The following is a 21,350-nucleotide window of genomic DNA, read 5'->3' as shown; positions in this document are numbered from 1 at the left end:
GTTTTGCAGTCGATTTGAAAGAGTTTTGACAAGTAGCGCGTCTAAAAACACCTGAACTTTATGCAATTTCCTGCACTGGCATGGGACGCTACATCAATGCGCAGCGGTGAGTGCACGACGCTTTGCTAAAACTGTCAAATACAACCTGTAAAGCTGCAACTTGGCAGCAAACTAAGAAACCTAGCGGTGTTCAGCCTCTTTGAACAACAAAGGCACTGCTTGAGTGCTTTGCAACGCACCACACTGCCCACGCCTCGCGAAGAACGAAACTGAAACTGTAGAAAAAGATCCGTAAACAGTTCGCTAGCTAACGTAATCCAATCCGAAGCCTGTACTTCCCATCATTCCCATGGTGGTTGAACGATCGCAGCGCCAGTTTCCTCTCTAGGTTATTGTATGAAACTCTATGCCTGCAACTTATTCCAGAGGCGAGCAACACCGATGGACGTTGCGCAATACGAAAGAAAAATAAAATAGAAGGGAGGTTAGTTTATAAATGCGTGCATATGGTCGTCGAAGTGCAGTCCAAATAGGAGCACTTAATGGGTGGGCTCATTCTTGCCCCATCCTGGCAGCCGAAAGCATGCGCAAAGGGGGCAAAGTTCGACACCGCCTTATTGCAGCGCAAGCGATAAGAGTCCATGGTTTCAGGGAGGTTGCACATCGTGAAACAGGCGGAGAGGAAAAAGAGCTGTTCGTCGCTGATCGAGCTCGACACTCTCCGTTCGCTGTCATTTGTGCTGGCGACCGAGTCCTTATAAGCTTGGTAAGTAAACTCCAAAGCCGGTATCTCGGGAAACGGCGTACTGTGAAAAGGACTGAGGCACGAAGCTCTGCGCCTAGATCCCGCCGTCCAAGCGGTTGCCGGCTGGAACAGTGCGGTTCGTCCGAACAAATCTACCGGCACCGTGAACGGATCGAAAGACCTCGCAAGTTCGCGGGCGAAGGAGAAGCCTACAGTGCCGTACGCCATGACCTTGGTGCCGTCGGCGTAGTACCACGGCCTGGAGAACGCGGCCAGGGATATCGACACGCTGTTGAGAACGTGCGTGTACTTGAAGTACGGAAGCGCGTAGTTACGCGGACTTTCAACGGTGTCATTGTACGCAGGACCATCTTGGAGTCGGCGCCATGTTTTCATGGCCCAAATCCACTGCTGAGCGAAAAGGTCGTTTTCGTCTGCGAAAAGGAGTTGTTCAAACTTATCTATTGACTTGTCGGATAAGAACTCGCTGCCTGGCCAAAGCTCCACCGTGACGTTTCGGACGTGATCGACGAGTGCTTGCTTCGAAGCTTCATCAGCCCAGGCCACGCTGGAAATCTTATCGACAGCCGATTGCGCCACGCTGGCCAGGAGCGTGTCGATGCCGTTTCGTGTACGGGTAGTAAAGTGATCCCTGGTGTACGTTGACGTGAACAGTCGCTGGTAGGCAATTTCCACCTGCGTGGCGCAAAAGATGTGCCGGTACTCAGCCGCTGCCCTCTTGTCTCCGTACTGCGTCAAGAGAAGCTCTCGATCTGCGAGTGGGCCGAAATTCTGCACAAAAGTCCAAGCTATGTGTTCCAGCAACTCCACTCTTGTGTAATTGGCGAACATTTCATTCACAGCGTAAATCAAATCTCTGTCCCATAGGGTCACCCTGTCATTACGGTGGAAATCACCGAAACGATTCACATTACTGTTGAGTTGGTCAATCCAGCGTGATTCCGGTATGTTGGGCGTCACGTAATGTATGCTGCCGAGTTCGAATTGCACTGGCTGAACGGCAGTCTTCTTGCCGACAAGGATAAACCTATTAAACACACTCCTCTCTATCACGGCGATCCGGTTGATGTATTCCTCGGACCGCTCCGGAAAACCAGGAGAAAAGAACGCATTACTAAATCTATTCCAATAGGTCATGTAAGATTTCAAAGCAGACAGGTCTCGCTGCATCTTTACACGGACGGTGAAGAAGCTTGTGGGATCGAACAAGATGTGTCTACCGCCTCCACTTGGCGCACAGCCGTACGGACATCGGTGAAGCGCCGCGGAGAACCAAATGTCTAGACGCCAGTTGAGCGACAAGTCTAAGAGAACACCCAAGGGGTCTACTTTTGCCAGCGGTGCGTCCGGCCAAGAAATTCTCAGCTGGCGCATGAATGCCTTCAGCTCGCTGATGCCCCTCCTCGAGTCCTCGGGACTGGTGAGCATGCAAGATGCGAACGCGGCGTCCACCTTCCTGAAAAAGTGCTCCCGACGTGAACCGTCGAGAAAGATGTTGCGGAAGCTCTCGTACCAGGCAGCCATAGCACTGCTCATGGAAGCCGTGCCGTAGCTGTAAGGGTGCGCGAGAGGGGCCCAGTTCGAGCAGGCGTACGCCTCGAAGTCATCGCAAGGGTTTATAGTGGCGTTTACCGCGCCCGCCAAGATTTCGGCGTAGTAGCGACAGCCCACAGTGCGGCATAGCGTCTCACGGCCTTGCATCTGCTCCTGTGAGCGTGATTTCGAAGGCATAAGGAAGAAGAGTAGCGTGAGTAGTGTGACCAGCACGATCATTGTGGCGGCGGTGGCTATGGCGGTGCCGCTGTCCTTGTCCTTTGTGTGGCGCCGTCCCCTGGGAGATAGCGTAAGCTGCGAGAGGTTTGTAACAGAGAGTAAAAATGCATCGTCCCTTTTCATTCTTACTCGAGCGGAATGCGATAACTGATATATATATATATATATATATATATATATATATATATATATATATATATATATATATATATATATATATATATAATATATATATATATATATATATATATTATATATATATATATATATATATATATATATATATATATATATATATATATATATATATATATATATATATATATCATCATCAGCCTGTCTACGCCCACTGCAGGGCAAAGGCCTCTCCCATGTTCCGCCAATCAACCCGGTCCTGCATCTGCTGCCACGTTATACCTACAAACTTCTTAATCTTATCTACACACCTAATTTTCTGTCTCCCCCTCACGCGTTTGCCATCTCTTGGAATCCAGTCAGCTACCCTTAATGACCACCGGTTATCCTGCCGACGTGCTACGTGCCCGGCCCATATCCATTTCTTCTTGATTTCAACTATGATATCCTTAACCTCCGTTTGTTCCCTAACACACTCTGCTCTCTTCCTGTCTCTTAAGGTTACACCTGTCATTTTCCTTTCCATCGCTCGCTGCGTCGTCCTCAATTTAAGCTGAACCCTCTTTGTAAGTCTCCAGGTTTCTGCTCCGTAGGTAAGTACCGGTAAGATGCAGCTGTTATATACCTTCCTCTTAAGGGATATTATATATATATATATATATATATATATATATATATATATATATATATATATATATATATATATATATATATATATATATATATATATATATATATATATATATATATATATATATATATATCATTTATTTTTATGCAGATATATTTATTTATCTGCATGACTATTAAAGGCAAGATGCCCATTTGACCGAGCTCGCCTTGTTACACTAATTTCTTACAACATCCTTGGCGCAAAATGTTACTTAGTCGTTCTACAAGAATATTCCACTTTGTAATTATTCTTATATGCGCTGCTGCATGCAGGGGGGTGCAATCCATCCAATGTTGGTCACTGTTTCCCTTAGATGTATTGAACCGACTCGATAGGGGGAAAAATGGAAGATTAACAGTGAGTATATCTCAGCAACTTACATTTCGAAGATGACATTGCGCTCTTCAGCAATAATTGCGACAAGTTGCAACAAGTGATTGAATACTTCAAAATGGAAAGTGCCAAAGTGCAATAACTGAAGACAAATTTGCAAAAGACAAGGATAATGTTCAGCGGCCTAGCGAGAGAACGAAAGTTCACAACTGGCAACGGGGTCTATAGAATCTGCACAAGAGTATCTGTGTTTAGAATTGTTACTAACAATGTGGCTGTCTCGTATAAAAAAAATTCACCGAAGAATAATGATGGGCTACTGCGCTTAGGGTAGGATTTCGCAAATCATGAAAGGCAATCTGCCGCTGTCCCTAAAACGAGAAGTACACAATCAATGCATACTGTCAGTTCTAACACACGGGGATTAACACTAGGAGGATAACAAAGAATAAAATCGAGAAAAAGTTAAAGGGACACTAAAGAGAAACAATGAATCGATTTAGATAGATAAATAGTGCTCTGAGGACTCTAATGTCGTTAATTTCGCCATCATAGGTTTATTGAGAGAGGACAAAATCAAGTTCTAAGTTTCATTTTTAAATATTGCGCCGAAATCTCGCCGCGTGACGTCACGGATTTCAAAGTGTACTTGTATTTTGGCGCCATTGGCTCAACAAAATTACTCCAAACTTGGTATGTTAAGCCTATGGCCCCCTCAAAGGACAATGTACTTCATTTTTACTGATTAGGAACTACGTAGTCTCTAGTAGGCGCCGTCAAAACATGTGACGTCATGGCGAATGGTGCGGAAACTTCAAGGTGGCGTCGCCACTCGCATTTTGCTTTTGCGCGTTTCCTCGCTTACTAAGCGTCTTCTCGCAGCAAGTGTGGTGTTTTTGGCATCGTAAAAGAGTACTTTACTAATATGAGGAACATCGTTTTGCTGTTTAGTGTCCCTTTAAGGACCACGCAGCGCGCAATGGAACGGAAAATGATAGGTGTAAGATTGAGAAACCGGAACCAAGCAGAACGGGCCAGTTAACAAGCAGGGGTAGCCGATATTCTATAGTTGACATTGAGGGAAAGAAATGGACCTGGGCCAACCACATAACGCGTAGGGCAGACAACCGGTGGTCAGTTAGGGCAACGGAATGGTTACCAATGTATGGGAAACGCAGCCGATGACGGCAGCCAGTTAGATGAAGCGACGAAATTAAGAAGTTCGCAAGGGTAAAATGGAATCAGCTAGCACAAGATATGGTAAATAGGAGGTCATCAGGAGAGGCTTTCGTCCCGCAGTGGACATAAAATAGGCTGACAATGATGATGGTTCTTATGTTTACAACAGAATGCTCGTTATATACCGGCAGGCTGGCTGCCCTTGCTGTTTGCATGAAGGGCACTCGACTGATGCGTCGCTCAAAGTCCACCAGTTTGCCAATCACGATGCGGCGGCGCTTGGAGCACGCCGCCGGGCAGCGACCTCGCCCATGACCGGCCTCCGGACTGGAGCTACAGGTGCTTGGGTCTGTTGGCAGTCCCTTATCGGCCGTTGACGTGGCACCTGATAAATGAATAGTGCATGGTTTGCAAACACTTGTGTGAATTGGCTCGGTATATATGGGCAAGGCCGTTTGTAGGGCATGCATGGAGTACGGTTGAGCAAAACGTTCGCTTAGTTTACAATTTGCTGGAGAAAACTCCAACCAAGCATGATGCAAAGGTGCTCGCAAATGGAAAAGGATACTTATAGAAGAAAAGCTTCGTGCTTTTTCTTCGATACATTACGTTCTTTTAAATGAATCACTCGTACATCCCAAGCTGCAGTTTCAGCTGCTGAGCATCTGTAGTTTGTGCACGCAAGAGCCATGTCCTGCGCAGACGTTCAAACGTTGACCAAAATTGTAAAATTATATCGTCATCATTACGACAAATGGGGATCATTACCGGGGAGCTGGCGATGAAGGCAGCTAATATAGCGGCGCTGCAGATTAAACAGGGCTGGGCAAAGATACTTTCTAATTGTACAACACACCGATGCGATGAGTATATATTTGAGATTCAGCTAGATATTAAATGAATCTGATACAATACTTGCCATTTGTATCTTAAGGTACTTCGATGCACAAGTTAATTCCTCATTATATCTCCGTTGTTGGGGCTGTCGAAAGTTTGTAGTTGTTTGCTTGCAAACTTCTTTTCCACACTGACAGTTTCTTCTTACACTGAAGACAAGAACGGCGACAGGGAGACGACGACAACGTTGTGTTCGTTGCCCTGTCCCCATTGCTTTCAGCGCAGTAAGAAACTATGCACAGTCATTGGCATGCGCAGGGTTCCCCATCAAGGGGGGCGAAGGTTCATCGCAGCGCCCCCCCCCCTACTAAGTCAATGTAGGAGGCAAATTTTGCGCCCCCCCCCTCCTCTTAGGTGACTAGGGAGGTCAATGTATGGGGCAGATCCCCCCCCCTCTTAGGTGATTAGGGGGGGGGGGGGCGCCCCCCTGCCCCCCCCCCCTGTGCGCACGCCTATGTGCACAGTCATCAAGTAGCCTAACAGACCATTTTCAAGCACACGAGCGCCACCAACGGACGCGCAAGCGCTCATGGGAAAAGTGTGTACGCCGCAGCAGCCGCCGCGACGAGCGCGCGGGCATCGCGCTGTCGCTTTGCGCTTGCGCCGTGCCAGGACATTTTAGACGCAGTGAATTTGGCAAGGTGCAACATGTGACTGCGCAATTCAATCACGAACTTCAGTGTTTAGCTGCGACGGCCTCTCGACGATTTCCATCTGTCCCACTGTTGGACCAGCTGAGCGGCTCAGAAGCTGCACCTTTTACTTATTATTAGAGACGATAGTCTTTCTTGGGATACTTAAACGGAGAAATTTTGGTCTGTCTTTCTGTTTGTCGGCACATCACTCGATTCAGCCACTCGGCCAAAGTTGAACCACTTGCCCAAGGGCCAGCCATCTTGAACTGGTACGGCTGTTCATACTTGTGAACGTTGTCGATCAAAAAGTAAATATCACGCATATCTGAGGCGCTACATCACTAGGTAAGTATTAGGAGGTGTGTTCCTTTAATAGAAAATGCATACATACGTAATTCCAAAGACCCTACTTCCTTAAGCTGCGCTGAAAATGCGACTGCGCTGAAACTTGCCTTCCTCTGTGCCCTCTGCACGAGCTCATTGTTGTGTTTCGGTTTCGGTTCTGTATTGCACTGTACAAATGCTATGGGGCGCCGCTCTGGCATTCCTGCTTTACGCAGGCGACGTGTAAATAAAATAGTGTGTGGAGAGTACTCATTGAGTGCGGACGTTTCTTCTGCTTCAGCGCATCGCGCCAAACCGCGTGTCCGGGCTGGCTGGCGTCCCCACCGGTCGCGTTGGTCACCGCCGGTCTTCGCCTGCTGCTGCGCCCGGACGCGTACCAGCCCGCAACACAGCACTCAGGTTTCCCGACGTATTGCCAGATGGCGCCCATATCTTACGCAGCGCCTCTTCTATCGTCTTTAGACGACATTTGCAGCGAAGCACGCAGATACGCGGCCAATTTTCTTGTTGCACCGGTGCACCTTACGGCATAAATGAAAAAAAAAAAACACAACTCGGTTGCCTGTGAAGTGCAGGAGCGGTGTATGATTCGCAGATGCATTTAATTGGAATCAAGGTCTATCGACATCGTGTAGTCGGCATTTGGGGAAATGAGATACATTCACTGCGTCGCTCGCACTATATATGTAAAGAACGATAACTGCCTACTAACCTTCGTTGGTACTATAACTACAAGTTGGAATAATACTTAGAACAAAGAAAGAAAAAAGCAGTACAAGGAAGAAAACGCACAAACCATCTAGCACTCACCCACAACTGAAAGTTTATTAAAAAAAGCATATATACAAAAATGGGGGTGCATTGCGCATGTCATAATGAGGCACAAATAGTCAAAGAACCAAGGCGCGTGTTCACGGTCGATTAATACAGTTGAATTCCTCGTGTTTTAATGACTGAGATGGTTGACTGACACATCGTGTCGCGTTATTTGTGACATGATATGCCTCCAAAATTTCTCGCGTTGTCTGGTTAGGTTGATGGTACAAAATTACTGTGCTTTCGAAGATGGGATTACATTTGCATGACTGACATAGCGATGTAAGATGACACGGCTCCATTAAATGAATTTCGACGCTCGGTGAGGCGCATGTTAATACATCGACCAGTCTGGCCAATGTACATGTGGACACAAGAAAGAGAAATTTGTGGTGAACTCCTACACAATTGACAAAACAATTGGCATGCCTCTGACCGCATTTTTCTTTGCTCCCTGCAGAACCCTGGCGACATTAATGCGACTAAGCTTATTTGGGGCGGCAAACACAACCTTCACCCCCACATCGCTTCCCTAAATTCTTCAGGCCATGCGACTTCTTATAAATATGTGGAATAACTGCAATATTTCTAGTTTCTTCATTATTCACGGATGGAGGACGTCCGTATTAATCTTTCTTTGCCATGAGAACCGATTTTCGCAAACCGATGCAACGATACGCAGGATATCCCGCCTCTGTAAGGCGATCACTTTGCAGCTGGAAACTATTGCTCATCTTATGTGCGCAAGTTTTTTTTTTTTTTCCACTGCCGTGCGTAACCATGACATCACGATTCCTCGTTTAACAATATTTTAATGCGACGACGCGAACTTAAACACCGATTTCGCTGAACGCGGACTATACTGCCCGCAGACATGATTCGCAGTGAAACTTAAAGGCATGAATCAAGAAACTGCCAATTATCAGAGTAAGGCATCTCGCAAGTGAATTCTCGTCCCATCCCTTTTCCTTTTTCTTTAAACACGTTTAGAATGTGCTCACTTCTTTGTGCATCGCGTGACTTGTCAATTAAAATCAAATAATCACCTTATATCTGAACACCGTAACACCTCTACAGTTTGGTTAAAACCGGTCACAAGCCGCTATGGCATTAAATGCCATAGCGGCTTGTGAACAAGTAATCATTGAATAAATACGAATTCGGTGTTCCAGCTCACAATGCTCACAATAGCACGTTTTGACTGCATGTATCGGCACGTGATAACTAGCATGCCGCTTAACTGCTACATCCTGTATACATCCGCTCGGTAACACCTACACTGACTGCATCATTCCTTTCGCATTTCATGCGTAGAGATACATGCAGGTGCGTTCAGACGCGTAGTATTTAGGATTTAATAATAGTCAGCCATCAGCGACGCGTTTTTTTCGTTTGGTGCTCCCACGGCGCCAACGAGCAGCGAGCGACGGAACAGCCGGCGGGCTCGCCGTACACACTTTTCCCATAGTGCTTCGCGCGCCCGCGGGGGGTTCTGGGATTGCTTGAAAATTTTGAACCTGTTTCCCACGGAGGTTTCCTCAATTTCAAATATCCTCTACTAACACGTGAGAATTTTTTTCTGCGTTCCAGCAGCATAACACATTGTCATTGCTCAACAGTCTATGGGGATAGGACTTTCATAAGATCTACGCAGCTACGCTGTACAATTAACGACATGATGTGCTATTATTGGGTTCCGGTCATGTGTAGGGTTATGTTTTACTGAGTGATCGCTTGTAGCTTCGTATCTGTGTAATCTATACTGAACAGATGGCGCACGTCCTATAAATAAGAATGTTTATGACCCAATTATACAGTGCACTAGTTACTTTTCGATTAGGCACTAGCAAAATGCATTAAACTTGGGTTATGTTATAGTGCAGGCACGGCCCCTGGATGAAAAAGGCGCGCGCTTTTTTTCATCCAGCGGTCGTTGTACAGGTATAGTACAGGTATAGTGCAGGTATTAGACATACCAGAAATGCGCGACATTCTTCGTAGCAGCGGCAGTAGTGCTCGCGCACTGGCTTACGCATTCATCTTGCTTGTACAGAATTTGGAACATCTGCTGGATAATTCGCAGCAGGCTATCTTGTTAAGCCAAGCAAGGTCTTCACCGAAGGCCACCAGACGGTGCTGGCTTGTCCCAGCATCACTACTTAAAGGGAGCCTTCATCTACCATCAGGGGCGTAGCCAGAAATTTTTTTTTTTTTTTTTGGGGGGGGGGGGTTCAACCATACTTTATGTATGTTCGTGCGTGCGTTTGTATTTGCGCGTGTATATATACGCAAGCAAAACTTTAAAATTTTCTTGGGGGGGGGGATTGAACCCCCCCAACCCCCCCTGGCTACGCCCCTGTCTACCGTCGACCATTATTGGCAGCAGCGGCAGTAGTGCTCGCGCACTGGCTTACGCATTCATCTTGCTTGTACAGAATATGGACATCTGCTGGATAACCCGCACGTGCCGTCAGCAGGCTATCTTGTCAAGCGAAGCAAGGTCTTCACCGAAGGCCACCAGACGGTGCTGGCTTGTACCAGCATCGCTACTTGAAGGGAGCCTTCATCTGCTATCGACCATTCTTGGCAGAAGCGGCAGTAGTGCTCGCGCACTGGCTTACGCATTCATCTTGCTTGTACAGGTTGGTTTCCTCGGCTTCTGTCGTTTTATTTATCCCATTTCTGCCGCTGCCGCTATGAACTGTTTTTAGCTACCTGTACCCGTGTTTTGTATGTATATTGCCTTGTGTAGTTAAGATGCCCACCTGTGCCGAACTTGCTAGGAGAATTGATGAACTGGAGTCGAGGCTTCTCATCGAATCTGATCGTATAACCGATCGCAAATTGACAAGATTATTGTGAAAATAAAGACCTCTGGTGTTGACGTGCTTGAGCTAAAGAAGCACGTAGACAGCCTCGAGCCCAGTTTAAAATTCCTGAATGTGATTGATCTGGTGGCACAGTGAAAAGGCCTCACTTGTGGCCGAAAACAAAGCCCATAAAATTAAAAATTGTTCACTGTCTCGCAAGGTTTCAGAGCTTGAGCAGAACTCGCGCACGAACAGCGTCGAGATAAGGGGCATCCCCTGCACTCAAGGGGAAGACTGCGTGGCTGTATTGGAAATAGTTGCCAAGAAAATTGGATGTCCCGTTACTGCCTCCGATCTCGACGTTGTTCATCGAGTTTCAATTAAAGATAAGGGTAAGAAGAACTTAATCGCCAGATTTTGTTCTCGGGCAAAGAAGAATGATTTCATCAGCAAGACACGAAAAGCAAGGTTCTGCCTGAATGACATCGGCATAACTGACGGGAACTCCCCTAACTTTGTTAACGACCACTTGACACCTCAGAATAAGGCACTATTTTCCAGGGCACTGGCATTAATAAAAGCTAAGACCTGGAAGCACCTGTGGACTGATAATTGCCAGATTAAGGCCAGAAAAACGAATGAGAGTCGTGTTTTTCGCATTGCTGGTGAGTCTGACCTTTCTGTTTTCGACTAACAGCTTCTATCATGGCACTTAAACTTTGTTTACATCCACCATGGCTACTTATCTGACACTATCTGCGCTGAATAAGTTCATGTCCCGCGACTATCATTCAGTCATTCACTTTAACGCTAGAAGTCTTCGCAAACATTTCGATGACTTTGTGAACCTTTTTTCTACACTTAACGACGCCTTTTCAATAATATGTGTCTCCGAAACATGGCTAGGTTATGATGACAATTGCTTTAATTCGCACTTTTCTGAATACTAGTCCCACAGAGTGTTGAGTGGCCATGGTGGTGCGGCTATTTTCGTTTCATCTTCTTTTCCGTACAAACGTCGTCATGACCTCGAACTAAACACTCCCAACTGTGAATCAGTTTTTATCGAATTTGATTCACCTGTCCTCAACATTGACAGCAAGAACTTAGTGGTCGGCTGCATGTACCGCTCGCCTTCCTCATCAGTTTCTGAGTTCTGTAATGCTCTTGATCATACCATGGAAGGAATATCACATGCTAAGTGCAACGTAATAATATTGGGAGATATCAACATTAACCTCTTGGGTTCTACTTCACCTAATTCTGCTAATTATTCTAGTACGTTTCATAGCTATGGGTACGAATGTTTCATTACTCTCCCTAAGCGCTGTCGTACCAATAATGATGGCACCTTGACTGATCATGCATTATCAAACTTATTTGACCAACCGGACGCTGTAATTGTCAAAGCAGACATTACTGATCATTACCCAATCGTTCTACGCTTACAAAATCAATCATCTTTAAGTAACGCTACTTATTACAAATTCACACTTGACAAACAAATGCTCATTGATAGCCTATCTAAAACTAACTGGCCGGAAGTTTTGTAATGTAATGATCTAAAACTGACTGGTCGGAAGTTTTGTCATGCAATGATCCCCAAAAAGCTTTCTCACAGTTTTTAGGTACGCTTTCATCGTATTTCAGCTCCCATACTCACAAACAAAAATGCAGAAAGAAGACAGCATCACCGCGAAACCCTTGGCTTACAGATGGCCTTCTGACAGCTATGCGGTCTCGAGAAAACTTGTATAAAAAACAACAACTTTTCAATACTAAATTACTTGCCCGTTATAAGAAATTTTCTAATTCGCTTTCCTCTCTGCTGAGGAGTGCGAAGAGAAATTATAACGAAGTAAAGATTGCTCAATGTGGTAATAATGCTAAGAAGAAATGGGAAATTGTCAACTCGTATCTTAAGCGCAGCAACCAGTCTGTTATATCGAGAATTGTTCATAACAACATGATATACCGCAATCCGCTAGATATTACTAATGCCTTTTGTGATGTCTTCTTTACGTAATAATGCCTCTGGCTCCGCTTCATGTTGTAAAACGTCTTTACACCGCCTACCTCACTCATTTTTCCTTTTTCCGACTACTCCTGATGAAGTAATTTCGATAATTAAGGCCCTTAAAGCCACGAGCGCTGGCCTCGATAATATTAAAGCTCACCATATTAAAATGATTGCAGAACACATTGCTCACGTTCTTTCATCTATCATCAACCTCGTTTTAGTATCGGGTGTTTTTCCTCATGAACTCAAACGCGGTCGCGTCATACAAGTTTTCAAAAAAGGTGATCGTGTTACACAATTATAGACTCATTCGCGTTCTCCCTTTTTTAAATAAAATTATCAAAAAAATAATCGAGAAGCGGATTACAAAATATTTAAATAAATTCAATATTCTTTCCCCCTCTCAGTTAAACTTTCGCTCCGGCTTTTCAACAAATCTAGCTTTTATAACACTTACCGATTACCTTAAAAAGCCGATAGATCAAGGTGACTTTGCAGCATCCATATTCATAGACCTGTCTAAGGCATTCGACACTATTAATCACCCCATTCTTTTCGCAAAACTTGAAGCTATTGGTATAACAGGTCCGCCTTTGCTCCTCACCCGCAGTTATTTACAGCATAGAAAACAAATCGTCGATATATATCTGGTTCTTATTCTAAAGAAGCAACTACTAACATAGGTGTACCGCAGGGGTCCATATTAGGTCCTCTTATCTTCTTAACTTATATTAATGACTTGCCGACTAGCCTCTCCTCATCTAAGTGTATTTTATATGCTGACGACACGACAATATTTAATTCTAACCACTCCATATCTACGCTAACACGTAAGCAAAATGAAGATCTTTTGAAAATCTGCACGTGGTGTGAACATAACAAGCTGCAAATTAACCATAATAAGGCCAATTTCGTCATCTTTACTTCGAATCAGCGTTCGTTCGATCTTTCTCAATCCATTTCTATCAATAATCACATCATCTCTCCAGTTGATCATTGTACATTTTTAGGTGTGGAACTCGATCGCCACCTTAAATTTCATCTTCACGCGTCTAACGTCAAAAAGCAAATGGCTTATGGTATACGCGTTCTTATCAAAACTCGATTTCATTTCTCCTTTTCTACTCTCATATCACTTTATTATGCTTTCGTTCATTCGCATATTAACTACAACATTGAACCACGGGGTAATACGTACAACAGTCACCTGACATTATTACAAGCCATTCAAAACCGAGCTATTCGTCTAATAACGTTTTCATCACGTTGTGTTAACGCCAGTCAATTACTGCAATCTCATAATATTTTCAGTGCGTCCGATCTTAATAAATATAACCTTGCCATTCTTGTTTATAAGGCACTACAAAATAATATTCCTGTATCCATAATACCAAAGACATCCCTCGTTAATACTAATAGTTCTAGATTTGCAAGCAACAATAATTTTATTTTAACCCTCGTTCCCACCAACTACGGCAAGCAGATTTTACATTTTTCAGCGCATGCTCTTTGGAATTCACCACCATCTCCTTTAAAATTACTAAATGCTCGTAGGTTTCGATGCGAAGTCAAGCACTTTCTGTTAGATTCGTCCAACGCTGGCTCTTCACTGCTTTAGGCGTTTTTCTTTTGTAGGTTCTTTTGTCTGTTTTCTTATCTTCCCGTACTTTTGTAGCCTTTTCGAGACTTTACGTTATTTGCTTATTGCATTTTTGTTGTTGTTTTATTATCTTGTATACTGTATTACTGTTTATTCATTTTGAAAATATCTCCCGTCCTGTCCTCCTTACTCTCATTGACCAGGCCCCATCGACTAGGCCTCTATTTTGTGCAATGCATTTGGTAACTCTGGTTTTGGGTTAGTTTTTTCCTTGCATAAGGTTAGCTTTTGTCGGTATTAAATCTACGTGTTGCCAGTTGCTTGTATTATTTACCATGTTATCATGCACAGGCGGTCCCATTTCAGTTTGTAACTGCGGGATCTCCTTCTGTATATACTTATGATGAGGCTCATCCTTTTGTGTGACTCGAAATAAATGATTCTGATATATGCCACTAACAAAGGGGATCCTCATATCATCATGATGAAAGTGGTATGTGGTGTTTAATGCGTGTGAAGGAAATAGGGTGTTTTTAGCAGTGACGGTGATACCGTACCGTTCGAGTTACGGTATTACCGTTTCACGTTAAATGTACCACGACCGAAGGCTTTCTACGTACGAGTTGCTCTATGCGTACGGTTACATGACGAGATGATTGCAGTGACTAATACAGGTCTTGCAGATTAAGACAGCGACTCATCGACCACGACGGTATAAGGCATTTCCGTACTTAACCGTACGGTAAAATGGTAATGGTAAACCACCAATGTGCATACTGCCACAAAACTATCCCGCAAACATAACGTTCGCAGACGTGTCAGCAATGGCATAAGAAAATGTAAACGTTCCATATTAGTCGGAGATAAAAAGCATACCGGATAGGCACGATGAGCGGAAGCCAAATACACCTAAGTCTGAAATCAAAAGCGAGAAGCTTTATAATTATTCAAAGCGCCGAGTCGTACTGCATGCTCTAACTTATCCAAGGCAGGCAGTTGATTATCTGCATACGGTCGGATGCTAAAGTAAAAAAAAGAAATTGCCGATGATGACCATTCTTTTGCAGCCTGGATAAAAATGGCGTAGAAAATATTGACCATATTTTCTTATCATGTCATGCTGCTTCCATGATGAAGTAAATAAGGACGTAGTTGTCTAGAACCAGAGTTTTCAAATTATGTTGTAAAATGAAAAAAAAAAAAAAAGACTGGCTCTCCCGTAATCGAGAGTAGACGTAAGCATGAAATGGCTACCGGCTAGGTGCATGGATTTGTTGGAGATTATACTATAGCCACAACCTTAATGTGCGGCCACGACGCGACGCAGGCCTGAAAGCTTACAGAACCGGAATGAACCTGTTTTGAACTGAACCTCGTTGCAAATCTCATCCGACCAAACACCACCCGCGCCGCGCCAGACACGCTGCCGGTGGGCCGGGGTGGTTGGCGTCACGCAGCGTGCGCCATCTCCCGAAGGAGGCGGCGAAACACCTGCGCCGCGAAACTCGCGGACCGCTGGCTTTGAAAAGAGCGCAGGCAACGCCGTCTCAGCAGATGACGGTCAAGTGTATGGTGCCCTGTATCTACCCTTGGAACGTCGAAATTACAAATAATATCAGCGAGAAGTAACAGCTTCAGTGATATTGTGAAGAAACATTAAGAAGAATTCGTAAGCAATATTTTTTGTATGTTGTTAGGCAGTAACTAGCGTATGTAATGCCGTCCTGTACGAAAGGTAGAGGGCCAGATATTGCATTTTGTTAAATTTGACTGGTGGCGCGGATGATCTCGATTTGTTCTCGCAACGATAACAGCTCTGGATTTTGGCTCGAGGTCACTTGAAGGTCACTGATAAAGGGAGCTAAAAGCATTTTGTGCTTACGTAGGAAAATACATACATATATATATATATATATATATATATATATATATATATATATATATATATATATATATATATATAATACAGATGACTGCATGGTCTCATATAAGGCTAATGCATGGAAACTTGAGCGAAAGTTGTCATTTAGTGACAGTTTTGCCATCGTGACTTGAAACAGCATTTCTGGAGCTAATTGCTGCGAATGGTGCAGGTGAGGCAAACATGAAATCCTATGCTAATGGGGGCTGGTGATACTAACAAAGAGCATATGGATATATTATCTTCCATGTACTGCTTTCAATACATGGGTTAAAAAAACTAAATTTGCGCCCCTCTCCCTCCCCTCCAATGCGCACGCCTTAGTATAGCAATGGAGTTGTCGATTGCAGCAGCATCTGCAGCGTCCCAGAGTCTATTCTCGCATGGTGGCTGTGTGGCCACTCAAAGTTTTGGTTGGTTGGTAAGCTTGGTTATTTTACTTTGGACACAATCGCTCCTTGGTATAAGCCATTATGGAAGGAAGGGGTAAGTGGGTGGGTTATAAGCAGAGGCCGGATTTTTAGGCATTAAAAAAGCTCGTTTTAGGCGCCAAAATAGGCAGGCAAAACAACGTTTTAGGCTTCCAAAATCGTAAATATAGGCACAATAAATTTTCACGAAGACGTGCGAAAACGAAGACCTGCGCGACCTTTCTCTACGACAGGAAAACAAAAATTTTATTGCTTAAGATGGCACAAAGGCACCAACAGTTGAACATAGCCGTGCTTTGTCCCGCACGGTGCGCAGAACACAGTCTCTCCCGCGTTCTGCACGGTGAGTCAAGTGTCCACTCTCGATTCAACAGACTCCTGGGTATCTTCTCGACATGATTGAGAAGGGCAGAGCAGGGGCAGAAAGCCAGATCGCTGAAAGACCAGAAGGGAGGGATTCCTCCTATTGGCTGGGTCGAATCGCGTATAGCCAATTGCTCCCCTGGCACCATAGGCGTGCGCACAGGGGTCGGCCGCCCCCTCCTAATCACCTAAGAAGGGGGGCGCAAAATTTGCCCCGTACATTGACCCTTCTAGTCACCTAAGGGGGGGGGGGCGCAAAATCTGCCCCATACATTGACTTAGTAGGGTGGGGGGGGGGGCGCTGCGATGAACTTTCGCTCCCCCCTGATGGGGAAGCCTGCGCACGTCTATGCCTGGCAGTGAACCGCTGGCGTAGCCAGGGGAAGGGGCGGGGGGTTCGGGGGGTTCAAACCTCCCTCCCTCCCGAAACTTTTCAGTTTTGCATGTGTATATATACACGCACACATATAAACGCACGCACGAACATACGTATAGTATGGTTGAAACACCCCCCTCCCCTTCCGAAAAAAAATCCTGGCTACGCTAATGCAGTGAACACCTTACAAAGTATTTTAGAAAAACAAAAGCCGCGTGCACATCGCATTTTTCTTTCTTTCTTTCTTTCTTTCTTTCTTTCTTTCTTTCTTTCTTTCTTTCTTTCTTTCTTTCTTTCTTTCTTTCTTTCTTTCTTTCTTTTTTGCTCTTCACTCTCCTTTCCGCTGACGGCCGCCGTCAGTCTCCACGGTTTTGTATTCGCCAACCTCTCGCGCCATGTCTCTGCGGCGACGAATGCTCGCCGGCGTGTCCCACTTCACGGCTGCTAGCGGTTGTTTCCGTGCGTTGGCTGAACTAGAGGACTCGGTTGAACCCCATAGTTCTGAACAGTCAATGTTGCGCGGTAACATGAATAACGGTCTCAAACTGCTCCCGGGAGCGAAACTTGAGCGTCAACTATGAAAATAGGCATTTATAGCCATTTGTAAGCATTTGGGCGCAAATGCCAAAAATAGGCATTTATAGGCACTATAAAACACTATAAAGCCCTTCTTAACCTCTAATTCATGCTCATATATCAAAGTGGCGCGATAGGAGCGCAAGGAACAAAATAGGCATTTCCCTAAAATCCGGTCTCTAGTTATAATGATAGGTTACGACCCAAACAAGAGTGCTAACGTCTAAGCACAACCGTGCCGAAACATCTCAGCCAATTAACATTCCTTAGCTCCATAAAAAAAGTCAATTTCACCGTAAGGGTAATGCAATGAATGCGATAGCAACAAATTGGAATGGTATAAGAAGGCTAGCAGCTAACTCTTTTGGATCCGATCTGGCGTAACTCTACAAAACGCTGGCGTAAGTCAGTACGGGCGCTCCAGTAAGCGAAGGCGGGAAATGGTAGGTTTAACGTTAACAGACGTGGAGAGGCATGGGCGTCCGGCGGGGGGGGGGCAAAGGGGGGGGGGGGGGGGCTGAAATTTTGGATAACATTTTTCTATGCAGTAGCAATAAGCTACGCGGCATGATTAGCACACTTAGGTCCCGCATATCCGTGTGAAACGCCTTTCACGATTGCGAGCAACCTTCGACTTTACACGCTATGACTAATCTTGCGGTCATGTCACAGCAGTGAAAGAAAGGCTGGCTGTTCTGGATGCCCCCCCCCCCTGCAAAAAGTTCTGCGGACGCCCTTGTGGAGAGGACAGTACGACGAATGTGGCTGGTGCCCACTTGAGGTTAAAGTGAATAAGTGAACTAGGCAAGCAACCGCGGTTATGCGGGTAAACCCAGAGTAGGTAACCACAGTGGTCCGTTACAGTAAGGAGAGGAAATGCAGTCGGTGACGGTAGTCGACAGAAAGTGTTGTAATGGGACAAGCAAACTTGCAGGTGTGTGGATACGGATGACCCATATATGACAGGGGCAATCGAAGAATGCTCAGAAAGGTTCTCGGCATGCAATCGACTGCTGCGGTTGCTGCAGTCGCCGACGGCGATGATGCCGACAACTGCCGTGGTATACATGAATACTTTTTCGGGCACAAGGAACTGCGTAATCGCGTTGGGTTTATTTACAGATAACTCGGCCGCATCGCAGTAATACGAAACAGTTCATACTCCACAGAAAAGTCTTACACTAGAATTGTTCATATGAGAAAAATTCAGCCAACTCCGACTGCACATAGTATTTGCGTTCGTCTGAGAGCAGTTAGGAACGACAGGGAATTCAGCCTCTGGGATTTGTTCGATTGTCCGAACATGCATATCTCACCGCTACCGCCTGCGCCGTGTTCACGGCCGCGTTTGTCAGTACTGGATGGGGTGACTTGAGCAGCGGCCGGTGTCGTTTGGCCGCTAGGTCCGGGGGAGCCCGCCGATGACTCCACTTTGGAGGTTCCGCTAGTGCTCGGAGCTGCGGCCGCATCGCTCCCGGCGGGTTTCGGGTCCTCGTGCACAGGGGCAATTGCTGGCGAGGAGGCACCGCTGCGCTTGTCAGCACCGGTGACGGACGGACGGCTCGGAGAGCGCCCGCCTTGCACGAGTAAACGAAACGCACACAGTTGGCTTGCGCTCGTTTTGGTTATCGACAGAAATGTGAAATGTCAGAAAAAAAAAAGAACATTGAGGAGAAAAACGTATTTAGATTTTTTTTTTTTTTCAGTTTTCAACTTTTACTATCTTGAGCATCTGAAAAGATTGTTAGAATTTCCAACTCCTGAACGCGTTGTCACTTTTCGAGGAATGTTTTACAGGTTCGGAGAACACAAACTTGTTTTCCTTCGTGCTCACCTCAATGTAGAGTAGAAAAATTTCCACCGTTGATGCCGACACAGAATACCTAGTGCGTTCGCTTTTGTTTCACGCTTTTGTTGTTCTGAGCATCTGTGTGTACTGTCGTTTGTAGAATTTGATGCTTCGACGTCCCGTTGGCTGCGGCTGATTCGCTTAATTTTATATTTATTGTGAAACGGTTAAAATATGGCTGCCTGTTGATATTTTTTACCTATATATACAGCGTAAAGAATCACCCCGCTACAAACCTTTGTAGTCGACACGCAGAGTGAAACTCAGTTTATTCCCGATTTGCTTTAGAAGAAAATAAAACAGTTTTGAGGTTCAACGTTACTATAACAGACACTTGCAATATTGCAAGCTTTTTTTTTTTTTTGAGGGTAACGTTATACCTCACGCTTCCACCACAAGAACGTGCCACTATACACACTGAACATAGAGCGGCTCATTCAACTCGGCATGGACTTTCTACTAACAAACACTCCTACGGGGTCTATGTCCGAAGTTTTGCCCGTGTGAACATTCGCCTGTCTAATCGCCTTCGTGATGAGTTGCGAACTTGGTGGCGGATCTATCCTTGCATGCAGGAAGCGCGTTTACTGCCTCACCGCGTATGATAAATACAATCATGCGAGCTAAAGTAAATGTGCGGCTTGTTTTCGAGCCTTTTTACGCCAGTCCATTCCTTATATATGCCTCCTTTCAATCTGTGTGTGGATCGTGTAACCACATTGCTCTGAACGATTTAACGTCTAAAACAGATGTAGGCACCCACCCTCTGCAGCTGATGAATGAATGAAAGGTAGCTCCTGATAATAAAAACGTTCGTGATGGTTGTTGCCGCGCAACATGCAAAACGGCTTGTGCATCACTCACCGGGTCTTCGGTACTCGCCCTGGTTTCGTGATGGGCTGCGAGTGCTCCGTCCCGAGCCTCTGCCCGGTAGTCTCCTGGGAAAGCTTGTCGGCGAATAGCTCGGGGAGCTCCACAGTGGGATTCTCGATGGGTAGATTCGACGCAGTCGCGGCGAATTTTGGCCAGAGGGACTTCGGCTTCGGAGCAGCTTTTGATTTGTGTAGGGAAACATTGTTAGGTCGGTTGGTCGGTTGGACCGGCTACTTGCACCTGCACTCAAGTGATGACGACACGATTACCCAGCGGGCACATGCATGTAAATGTAAAACCTAGACTGTTGTTTCCATCGTGTGGCAAGTACCCACAGAGGGGCATCGGCCAAGGTTCACATTCGAAACGCTATATGGAATTCCATACTACACGCTATGATACTGGCATTTGTATTAGCCAGATTTCAATGATAATATGTGCGAATGGTGATGATGGCAATCAATAGTCACAGCCCACGGCCAGCCGCACGTAAGGGCTGAGAAAGGAAAAAAAAAAAGAAAAGAAAAGCCACCAGGCGTCGCTTTCACACTTTTCACAGGATATACAGCAGCTGGCGGATATATGCGGAAGGGAAGGGGAAGCTCTAGGACTAGGATTTAGTGTAACAAAATGTGGATTGATGGTATTCAATGACCCTTGTGATCAGGCGGTGTCAATACAGGGCCAAGAAATACCGAGGGTGAGCGAATACAAGTACCTCGGAGTATGGATAAATGAGGGTGACAGGTACATGGAGGTACAGGAAAAAGCCTCAGCAGCAAAAGGAAAGAGGAATGCTGCAATAATGAAGCACAGAGCATTGTGGGGATACAATAGGTACGAGGTGCTTCGAGGTCTGTGGAAAGGTGTAATGGTTCCGGGGCTTACATTTGGGAACTCAGTGGTGTGCATGAGGGCAGAGGTGCAATCGGGAATGGATATAAATCAAAGGACTGTGGGACGCCTCGCGTTGGGTGCT

The 21,350-nt window shown here is 45.4% G+C and overlaps 1 protein-coding gene across 1 annotated transcript; it reads right to left on the bottom strand.

Annotated features, from left to right (window-relative positions):
- Positions 1-490: 490 nt before the first annotated feature.
- LOC119379640 (uncharacterized) lies at positions 491-20,573 on the bottom strand. Its single transcript, XM_037648946.1, has 3 exons — positions 20,363-20,573; positions 5,045-5,244; positions 491-2,614 (listed from the first exon to the last, which is right to left on the bottom strand). The coding sequence occupies exons 1-3, from the start codon at positions 20,571-20,573 to the stop codon at positions 491-493; spliced, it is 2,535 nt and encodes an 844-aa protein (XP_037504874.1).
- Positions 20,574-21,350: the final 777 nt, after the last annotated feature.

The sequence above is a fragment of the Rhipicephalus sanguineus genome, chromosome 1 (assembly GCF_013339695.2).
Source record: "Rhipicephalus sanguineus isolate Rsan-2018 chromosome 1, BIME_Rsan_1.4, whole genome shotgun sequence".
In the NCBI taxonomy this organism is placed as follows: domain Eukaryota; kingdom Metazoa; phylum Arthropoda; class Arachnida; order Ixodida; family Ixodidae; genus Rhipicephalus; species Rhipicephalus sanguineus.
The sequence above is the reverse complement of the archived record's forward strand: the minus strand, read 5'-3'. Positions and strand labels throughout refer to the sequence as shown.